At 48.7% G+C, this 10,533-nt stretch overlaps 1 protein-coding gene across 1 annotated transcript; it reads right to left on the bottom strand.

Moving 5' to 3' along the window:
* Positions 1 to 6,972: 6,972 nt before the first annotated feature.
* Positions 6,973 to 9,679, bottom strand: LOC127566454 (beta-1,3-galactosyltransferase 5-like). Its single transcript, XM_052008887.1, has 2 exons — positions 9,063 to 9,679; positions 6,973 to 8,010 (listed from the first exon to the last, which is right to left on the bottom strand). Exon 2 carries the CDS (start codon positions 7,988 to 7,990, stop codon positions 7,049 to 7,051), a length of 942 nt encoding a protein of 313 aa, XP_051864847.1. The 5' UTR covers positions 7,991 to 8,010; positions 9,063 to 9,679; the 3' UTR covers positions 6,973 to 7,048.
* Between the last annotated feature and the right edge of the window lie 854 nt (positions 9,680 to 10,533).

Genomic DNA, 10,533 nt, shown 5'->3' with positions numbered 1-10,533 from the left:
TTCGTGTACAAGCAGATGCACCATGTTGAAAGACTGTGAGGAAGAATCGGTCTTTTAAAGGGCAACATTGCTGTCTGCCTGATGGGCTGAAGTGTTTCTACTTTAATTCGAGAAGGATCAGGAACAAGGGTGATGAACATACAATATAGGTAAGTGCATGGAACTACTACGTGGTGACCAATACGGAGACTTGGCTGTCACTAGGAGAGGAATGGCAGCTGGATATTCCCGTGTTTCGAAGTTTCAAAAGGACGGAGACGGAGGTAAAAGAGGCGAGTGAGTGCCTTTGCTGATCAGGGACAGAGTCACAGCTGTAGAAAGGGAGGACGTCCTGAAGGGATCGTCCATTGAGTTAATGTAGGTTGAAGTCAAAACAGGAAGGGAGCGATCACTCTATTCGGACTATTCTACAGAGCCACCAATAGCAGCAGAGACACTGAGGAGCAGATCGGAAGGCAGATTTTGGAAAGGTGCAAAAATAAAAAGGTTGTTGTTATGGGTGATTTAAACTTCCCTCATAGTGATTGTGACCTCCTTAGTGTAAAGGGGATAGATGAGGTAGTTTGTTAGGAGAGTCCAGGAAAGATTCCGGACACAGTACGTGGTCAGGCCGACTAGAGGAGAGGCCATGCTGGAGCTGGTAATGGGCAATGAGCCTGATCAGGTTTCAGGTTCCCCGGTGGGAGATCATTTTGGAGACAGTGACCATAACTCCTTCACCTTTACCATGGACTTGGAGAGAGATATGAGCAGACGATATAGGAAAGTATTTAATTGGGCAAAGGGGAATTATGATGCTATTAAGCAGGAATTTAGGAGCGTAATTTGGGAACAGATATTCTTGGGGAATTGCACAACGGAAATGTGGAGGTTGTTTAGGGAGTATTTGCATGGGTTCTGGATAGGTTTGTCCCATTGAACCAGGATAAGAATAGTAGAGTGAAGGAACCATAGTTGATAAGGGACGTAGAATATCTTGTCAAGAGGAATAAAGAAGCTTACCTAATGTTTAGAAAGCAAGGATCAGACAGGGCTGTGGAGAGTTACAGGGTAGCCAGGTGGGAGCTGAATAATGGACTTAAGGGCTGGAAAGGAGCATAAGAAGGCCTTGGCGATTGGGAATAAGGGAAATTCCAAGGCGATATACACGTATGTGATCAACATGAGGATGACTAGAGTGAGGGTAGGACCGATCAGGAATATAAGAGGAAACATATGCATTAAGTCTTAAGAGGTAGGGGAGGTCCTTAATGAATACTTTGCATCAGTATTCACCAGTGAGAGAGACCTTGACGTTTGTGAGGATGGCGTACGACAGGCTGATACACCAGGGCCTGTCGAAGGGAGGAAAATGGATGTGCTGGAACTTTTGGAAAACATGAGGATCGATCAGTCACAGCAGCCGGACGGGATATACCCAAGGTCATTACGGGAAACGAGGGAAGAGAATGCTGCGCCTTTGGCGATGATCTTTAGGTCACCACTGGCCACAAGAGTAGTGCCAAATGATTAAAGGGTGTAAATGTTGTTCCTTTGTTCAAGAAAGGGAGTCGGGATAGCTCTGGGAGATACAGGTCAGTGAGTCTTATTTCAGTGGTGGACAAAGTGGTTGAGAAGTTTCTTGGAGACAGGATTTATTGGCATTTGGAGAAGCATCGGCTGATTAGGGACAGTCAGCATGGCTTTGTGAGTCGCAGGTCGTGCCTCATGAGCCTGATTGAATTCTTTGAAGATGTGACAAAGCACATTGATGAAGGTCGAGGTCTGTGACCAGTGGTGTCCCGTAGGGAACTGTTCTGGGACACCTGCTCTTTGTGATTTTTGGAAATGACTTGGATGAGGATGTGGAAGGGTGGGCTAGTAAGTTTACAGATGACACGAAGTTTGGTGTTGTGGACAGTGTGGAATGCTGCTGTTGGTTACAACAGGACATTGATAGGGCTGGAGTTCAACCCAGAAAAATATAAAGCGATACACTTTGGAAGATCGAATTTGAAGGCAGAAGACAAGGTTAATGTCATGACCCTTAGCAGTGTGAAGGAAAAGAGGGACCTTGGGGTCCACTGCCTGGGCTACATCGTCCGTGACGGAAACCGAGCCTGACGCACTTCCTTTTTATGAGATCAATTCACTGACATCTGAGCTGCCTGATGAATCTGACATCCAGGAAAACATCACGGTCACTGACGTCAGGATATCAGAGGCCATCAGGGCTCATGCTAATATTTTGAGTAGTTGTTCCCTCGATTAATGATCCACCACCTTATCGTACTTGTGGATCTCTGCTCCAGGGCCTGGGTTGATATTACCAACAGGTTCTGCAAACCGTGAACCTCAAAATGGAAGTGGTGGCCGCAATGCTCGCCACCCCCGCCTCTTTACGGCCGTTTATTTTCATTCCATGGTTCGCACACAAATTTGCTGGAAACGAAATTTTAAAAGAATATTTGGTGAAATCTGGACTAAACGTAGAAAATTCTGGAAACACTCAGCTGCTCAGACAATTCCTGTGTAACCAGAAACAAAGTTACCGTTTCGGTTAGAGTTGGCTTGGTGCTTGGAGGTAGTCGTTGAGGGTTGTTCACAGATGGGAGGCCTGTGACCAGTGGTGAGTCTCAGGGATCGGCGCTGGCTCCCCTGTTGTATGTCGTGCATATTAACGATTTGGATGAGAATATAGATGGCATAATGAATGAATTTGAAGAAAACAGCATAATTGGTGGTGTAGTAGACAGTGAAGAAGGTTGTCTAATGTTCCAGAAGAATCTACATAAACTGGGAAAGTGGGCAAAGGAAGGACAGCTGAAATTGAGCTTGATATAGTGAGAAGTGATTTATTTTGGGGAGTTAAAATATGACAGGACATACACAGTGATTGCCAGGCCCCTGTTGAGTGAGAGACCAAGGGGTAAACGTATGTAGCTTCCTGACAATGGAAACACAGGAAGACATGTTGCTGAGGAAGGCATAATTGGTGGTGTAGTAGACAGTGAAGAAGGTTGTCTAATGTTCCAGAAGAATCTACATAAACTGGGAAAGTGGGCAAAGGAAGGACAGCTGAAATTGAGCTTGATATAGTGAGAAGTGATTTATTTTGGGGAGTTAAAATATGACAGGACATACACAGTGATTGCCAGGCCCCTGTTGAGTGAGAGACCAAGGGGTAAACGTATGTAGCTTCCTGACAATGGAAACACAGGAAGACATGTTGCTTGCCTTCGTCGGCCGAGACACTCAGTATAAGATTTGGGACGCCATGTTACATTTGTACCAAACGTGGGTTAGGTCGCAGTTGGAGGATGATGTGCAGTTCTGCTCATAGAGATAAAGAGTGAAGATACGGTCACAATGACGTTTCTGGATTGGAGGGTTTCGGCTATCAGGAGAGATTGCATAGGCCAGGTCTGCTTTTCCTGGAGAGAAGGAGGCTGACAGGTGACATGATAAATGGAGACAAAATTATGGTAGGCACAGATAGGATAGATGGCCAGTGCCTGTTACCCACTGCAGGGGTGTCTAAGACCAGAGGTCTTAATTTAGTGTGAAAGGGAGAAGTTTTAAGAGGAGATCCGAGAGATAAAGAGTTCACACAAAGGGCAGTTGGTCCCTGGAATGAGCTTGCAGAGGAGGTGGTGGAGACAATAACAGCAACAGCATTTAAGGGGCAACTTGACAGATGCGTGAACGAGAAAAGCATGAACGAATGTAGAATTAATGCAGACAAGTGGGGTTGGTATTGATAGACATGATGATCAACACAGCCACGGTGGGCCGGAAGGCTGCTCCTACACTGGACCACTCTGTGTCACTATGAACATCATCACATTTTTTCGACACCTTACACGTAAACATAAGTTCCGACCCACGTTCCCACATTTGACCCCAGTACCCCATTGAGCTGCCACATTGCTGCCTGTGAGTTATTTTCCATTCCTTCCCCTCCTCTTATAGATGTAGCGTTTGTACCCTGGGATTTGGGCTTGACTGAAACTATTGCCATCAGAATGGAAAGACAGGAACCTGCAGATATTGTGTATCTGGATCTCCAGGAGGCACTTGACAAGGTCCACATACAAGACTAGTGCTCTCGATAAGATCTCATGGCTTTGCAGGAATGCGTTTGCACGGATTGAAATGTGTTTACCCCAAATAATACAGAGTCGTTATAAACAGGCGTTTGTTCAGGCTGGATGTAAAACCTGGACTGTCCCAGGGATCTATTGTCGTCCCTCACCTATTTACGATTTGCACAATTACCCCCAGAAGGGGTTGAAGTGCAAGGTATCCAAGTTTGCCTGTGTCACTGAAGTAGGTGGGTGGAATATTGCGATGAGGATATCTGGGCTCTGTAACGGGATAAGTCAGGTTGAGTGAGTGCGGAAACTTGCCAAATGAGGTTTAAGGTGGTAAGGTGTGAGGGATCACTTTGACAAGAGGAATCTAAAGGCAGACTATTACCTAACTGGAGAGAGATTGTAAATGAGCGGAGGGGTCGAGATGTTCATGTGCAGGAATCACAAAACGTTCACAGGCTGATGTAGCAGGTGTAGAGGAAGGCACAATGAATACTGGTCATTATCGCAAGAGGTCTGGTGCTTGGAAGTGTGGAAATGTTGTTTCAGTTGTTTACTGATGAGACCACAAATGGAGGACTGCGCACACGTTTTGTCTGCTGAATGACGAAATAATTTGCTCAAAGGACAAGCAGTGCCAACGAAGTTCACAAGGATAATAACCGGAGTGGGAGGTTTGTCCTATAACCGGAGGCGACGTTCTCTCTCTCTCCCGCTCTCTCTCTCTCTTTATTTGCAAGAAAAGTTTGATTGACTGTGTCTTCGTTGTTAGGGGCGGGTGCTTTCACATGAGGATGGATTGTGCCCAAAACATCGATCTTTGCCAATGCCTATTCAAAACCTCTTCGCCAATACCTAATATTCTAACATTCTGCGAGGTAGGCACGGGAGGTCTGTGACGTGCAGGCCATGAGAGGAGAGGGAGAAACGCAGATTCTGAAATTAATCATTTATTGATGTTCTTTTCTGAACCATCTGTGGGTTTGCCTGTCCACACAATTCCATACCGTGCAAGAAATTGAAAATTTAGACTTCAGCAGGTCTGGTTCCACCTACCGAGGTCTTTCAATCTGCAGACGGTAACGTCGTTACTGCGATGAAACCCATTAATTATCGCCTCACCAATGCAGACAAATCCAGAGCTGTTTACGCTACCAGAGAGTAAAAAGGCTGGGGACATTGAGACTAAATTCCTGGCATGTCGGGTCAAGGAAGGGGAGGAGGAGTATGGCAGAATCCTCAGCAATAGATCAAAGGATGACCGATAAACTCGTGGGGATAGTCTCCATAGTAACGAGAGCAAAGCAGTCGCGAATGTCCTGTTCATTTTGTCACAAGAGGTTAGATTGGCGGTGATTTGACACCCTCTAGAGGCCCCCGAGTACATTGACTTCAGTCCGTAAAACAAAAGGTAGAGTGATGGATACTTTGTAATGTCAACCATAACATAAAAATCATTGAAAACACACAATCCCACATAATGATAGAACGCGCAAAATAAGGAATTCTGGACTGTTGCCAATCACGGATTCCCTGTCGGACCTTGCACAACCGGAGATAGCGGAATCGCGGTCAACTGTAAATCTGGGTATGCAGGTGGGAAGCCCGTCTTACACACGTTCCCTGATCACCCTACCCTCTCTCCCTTCTCCATACCCTCTCACATTCTCTCTCTCCTTTTCTTCTTGTCTCCGCAATCTGTCTCTCCGCCTCCAATCATCCTCTCTGCACACTCACTCTTTCCTCTGTTTCCCCCCCGTCGGAAGTCTCTCTCCGTCTGTTTATTACTTATCTTTTTCAAAGCCTCCTCCCATCTCTCACAACCTTCCTATCCTTTCTCTCTCCAACCTCTCCATCTCTCCTCTTCCTCCCCTCTTTCACCTCTCCTTCCCTTCCTTTCACCTCTCCCTTCCCTTCGTCCCTCTCTTCTTCCATATCTGGTCTCTCCCATCACGCTCTCTTTCTGATTCTCTCTTCTTCCACCTGCTTCCCTCTTTCCTTCTCACTTGCCCGTCTCCCTTCTGCAAGCTTTTTCCCACTCCTTCCCGTCCTCTCTATCCCTTGTTCCCCCAATTTCTCACACTTCTCTCCCCGATTGTCTCAGCCATTGCTCCTAACTCTACCATCCCCTCACCCACATCGTCCATTCACCCTCTAATTCCCACCCTCTGCTATTCGCGGCTGTTCCCATTTCTGGTCCCGTTTCTCGCCATTTGCCTCCACGATTCTGCTCTAATCCTCTCATTCACACACTCTCTCCCTCCCATCACTCTCCTCTCTCTGGCACTTGGTCCCTGGCCCACCGAATCTACTTCATCCTAACTCTCTGCTGCCTAGCTCCCAACCTCTCCCTCTCTCTCTTCCCTCTCTATCTCTCTCGCTCCCTCGCTCTCTCGCTCACTCTCTCGGTTTGTCACTGTATCTCTCGCCCTCTTCTCTTTAATCCAAAATCACTCTTTTGTCTCCCCATCTTCGCCCCCGCACCGCACATCCCATCACTTCTCCAGACTCCTTACCAACCTATTTCCTTCCCTATACCTCTCCACCCCCGTCAAACTTACCAAGCCTCCCCTTCTCTAACCCCCTTCCCCACCCTCTTCCCTCTCCTCCCCATGCTTTCTCTCGTCCCTCTCTGACCCTCCATCTCTCTCTCCACCCATCTCTATCCCACGCTCCCTCTTTCCCTCCACATACATCTCTCCCCATTTCTCTGCCAACCCTATCCGTCCACCGGCTCTCCCTCTTCTCCCCTCGCCCATGTCCCCTTCCCCCTCCCCGCCCTTCCTATCGCCCTTTCTCTTACTTTCATTCCCAGCGATGTCGTGTCATTACCCCACCCATTTCACCCAATTCGCCCTCCCCTTCTCATCCCCCTCTCCCCCACCCTCTCCCATCCAGCTACCCGCTTCCCCCACTCTCTCCGGTGCTAAACAGCGCGCCTGCCTTCTGATGGGGCGAAAAGAAGAATGTGGCTCTCAGGGGCATTTCTCAGCGGCCGAGTCCTGCAGTTCTCTCCAGTATTTCTGCAGCTCAGAGCTTCTGACCCCGTGAGAGGTGACGAGATGTCGGTAGGAGCAGGTGGAGAAGGCAACCCTGTTGCCGAAGAATACAGGTCGGGTATGGATTTCCACCGGTTCCACTTTCAGCTCCGCTACGCGCAGCCCCACGTAAACATCCTCGAGTTTGAGCAAAGGCGCCCTCCCGGAGATGTTCCACACACGGCAGGCCAGCTCAGTGGAGAGGACGTACCCGATGCCAGAACAGTAGGGTGGGTACACATCCCCGGGGTACTCCTCCTTGCTGACGTACCACTTGCTGGATGTCTGGCGGAAAGGTCTGGCGCCTTTCACAATTAACCCAGTGTAGACGTTACTGCGGGTGTCCTGGGACAGGAGTTCCATCAAATATTCGGTGTTAACGAACATGTCAGAATCGGTCTTCATCACGAAAGAGGCGGAGGGACAGGAGCGGCAGAGCCACTCCAGACCCAGCAGCACCTTGAGGGTCAAGTTGTGGTACGTGTCCTCGAAATCTCCCTGGATGATGTCCTGGTGCACAGCGCCCTCCCGCCGGATCAACTCTTGTCGCTCCCGCCCGTGTCCCAACAGGAAATAGGTGACCGACCTGGCTTCACCAACCCGTCGCTCGCTCCCCCAGGTCTGGCGGATTGCCGAGCGAGTCTCGAACTGATCGGGGGAGCTGGTGACCAGCAGGACGAGGAAGGGGGAGCTGTTGTCACACCGCCTGACGGGCTGCTTCTGGAAGGGGGTGTCGTTGAACTGCGACGGAGATCGGGGCTGGACGCTGCTGCGGCTCCGATCTCTGCTCCACAGAAGCATCAGGATCAGGCAAAGAATGAGAAGCAGGAGGATCCCACCCTTGAGGAACCGGTTGCCACATTGTGGTTTGAGGAACATCCACTGCCAACGGCTCGGAACTGGTGGAAAATAAAGAAAATTAATGCATCAACACTTACGTTCCAAATAAGGGGAATGCTCCGCCCATCAGTGCACTGGGAGACTCGTGATGTGGAGAAGAAGGAGCTCGCACAGTAAAGCACCTCCCACGGTGTGGCACTTCCTGGAACCAGAGTCTCCCACAGTGCAGCAGCTGATGGGCAATGCCCGTTCCATAGTGCGTTTCTCCCTCGCATAGCCCGTCTCGAGGAGATACGTTTCCACCCATTGGTTCCCCCAGAATTTGGAGGCCTTTCAGTTCAACACTGGCCCTTCGCGGTGCTCAGTTGGCATTACCCCTCCAGACTGCAAAATAGTAAATGCAATTCCGGAATATGCTCCAGCACGTTCGGATGATCTGGTCTTCCTGCTGAGATCCCCGTCATGGCAGAAGGCAGCCTGGAGCCGCCTTGGTTCATCCCTTATTATCCCAAGAAAAGACTGGGAACATTGTGTACAAGAAGGCTACTGGAGTTGAACCGCAGCTGTGTGCTGTAGACCAGCTACTCCTAGATCACACCTGGTATGGACAATTGTCCAGGTATGTCTTGCGAGCAACTAGCAGGTGCCATCTGATCTAACTAAAGCCAAACTGTCTCCGAAATGGATGGAGTGCGAAGTGATTGAAGGTATCGTTGACAGCGCTGTCAATAATAAGCTGCTCTCCGATGTCCAGTGTGGGTTTTGCCAGGACCACTCGGCTTCAGAAATTATCACACCCTTTGAGGCTCCAAGTTGAACCTGAATTGGCCGAAAAAGACAATCCAAGCGAGGGAGGGAAGGTCCCTCTGACCCCAGAGGGGAGGAACTCTGCAGAGCTCGTTTCCTGCTTCATTTTACACGGAACTGATATTTAACCATGAAATCCTTCGGGTAAATCGACAGTTTTAGACCGAGTGTGAGCCCGCACTTGGTGAACGTCGCCGGAGCTCTGAGGGGGGCTCAGATTGAGGGAAGATTCTTCAGCAAGTGAGGAAAAGGTTGGTTTGAATGAAAAGCCAGAAATAAATATTATCTGCTGCATTATCCTTACCTTAATTTCGTCAATAGGCCGTCTGTGTGTATATTTCCAGGTTACTTCCTTGTTGGTTCACTGCGAATAATCAGGTGCGCGATCATTGGTTTATCTGGGAGCTGCGGGTTGTTCTGTGAGACTGAGAGCTCAGTGGCTGTGTGTCAGCAGCTCCCTGTGCACTGATTCCACGCCCACACTCGTCAGAACAGGGAGTGGCTGTGGTGCCGAAACCAAATACAACCGGTTCTACAATCCATGCTCACCTTCAACGGAACAAAGTTGGTTAAAAAATACATTTAACCCCTTCATTTACAAACAAGTACAGTAACAACAATATGAAGTTTGAAACAAGCTTTAACACTTCTGTCTGCTACATTCCTTGTTGAAATCCCACCGTCCTCTTTACCGTTGTTTTACCAAGGATGTTTTTCCATATAGAAAGGGGTGACAGGGCCGTGCTCGGAGTTCATTTCAGTTGACGCTGTCAGTCTGAGAGATGTTATCAGCGCTGTATAGTTTAAACGACCTCGAACCCCGTTTCCAACTGTAAGGAATGGAGTAGCTTCTGGATTTTATCCGATTTAATGAATGGTGTATCACTACCAGTATCCAGTTACCGTTCTATTCTCTCGCTAAAATCCGTATTTTACCACAATCTGACAGTCATTAATATCAGTCACCGTCCACAGTAACCAGGGACAACCTTTCTCTCTGAGGATCCTCTGATGTTGTAACCGGATGGCGCTGAGTTCGGTCCACGGCCCCCACAGGCTGATGTTCCGGGTTCTGAACAGGGATCAATAATCGCCCTGCGTCACTCTGCTCACTCGGCTCTGAGATCAACTCAGTGCTCTTTCAACTGCGGGTCCTGAAACCGAACGTTTCAGCAGACCGGACACGAAACGGTGCAGTCACATTACACCCGGGGTCGATGGTAACCGAATCACAAGCAGTCGTCTGGGGATTCACATTCCAGCATGACGGAAAATGTCTCTGAAGCAGAACGGATGGGTCACATCCCACGAATTCCAGGTCCCACTTTCTGTCCCGTGGGTGATCTTCTAATGTGTAATCGGAGACAATTCGTGGGGAAAACTCAACATTCACAGAGCAGTGTCATGTGAAATGCAGCCCTGCATCTGATATCACTTTAACCCACTGTGTTGTTGTTATTACCTTCTAATTGTCCCTTACCGGATGACGGTCACTCCCTATATCCGCAGCACCTCTTGCCTCACCGAACCATTATCATTTTGTCGTCCCATTGATCACCAGCTACATCGTCTTTGCAACTTAAAACTAACATGTAACAGCGTTTCCAAATCTGAGGAAATGCCTTCAACCCGGGAGGTTAACTCTTTCTCTCTCCGCAGATACTGCCAACCTTCTGAGTGTATCAGTGGGGCTGCTCCCCGAGCGTGTCCCAGAACAAACCTGGATCACACTTCCCAACCGATGGAGCTGTTGCTTCTTCCAGCTGTTAAAGTGA

Source organism: Pristis pectinata, chromosome 41 (genome assembly GCF_009764475.1).
Source record: "Pristis pectinata isolate sPriPec2 chromosome 41, sPriPec2.1.pri, whole genome shotgun sequence".
Classification (NCBI taxonomy): Eukaryota; Metazoa; Chordata; class Chondrichthyes; order Rhinopristiformes; family Pristidae; genus Pristis; species Pristis pectinata.
Note: the sequence above shows the minus strand (reverse complement) of the source record. Positions and strands in the feature narration are given on the sequence as shown.

What these genes read in the sequence shown, in the direction of transcription:
- LOC127566454 (XM_052008887.1), bottom strand. Translation starts at nt 7,990, where the DNA reads ATGTTCCTCAAACCACAATGTGGCAACCGGTTCCTCAAGGGTGGGATC.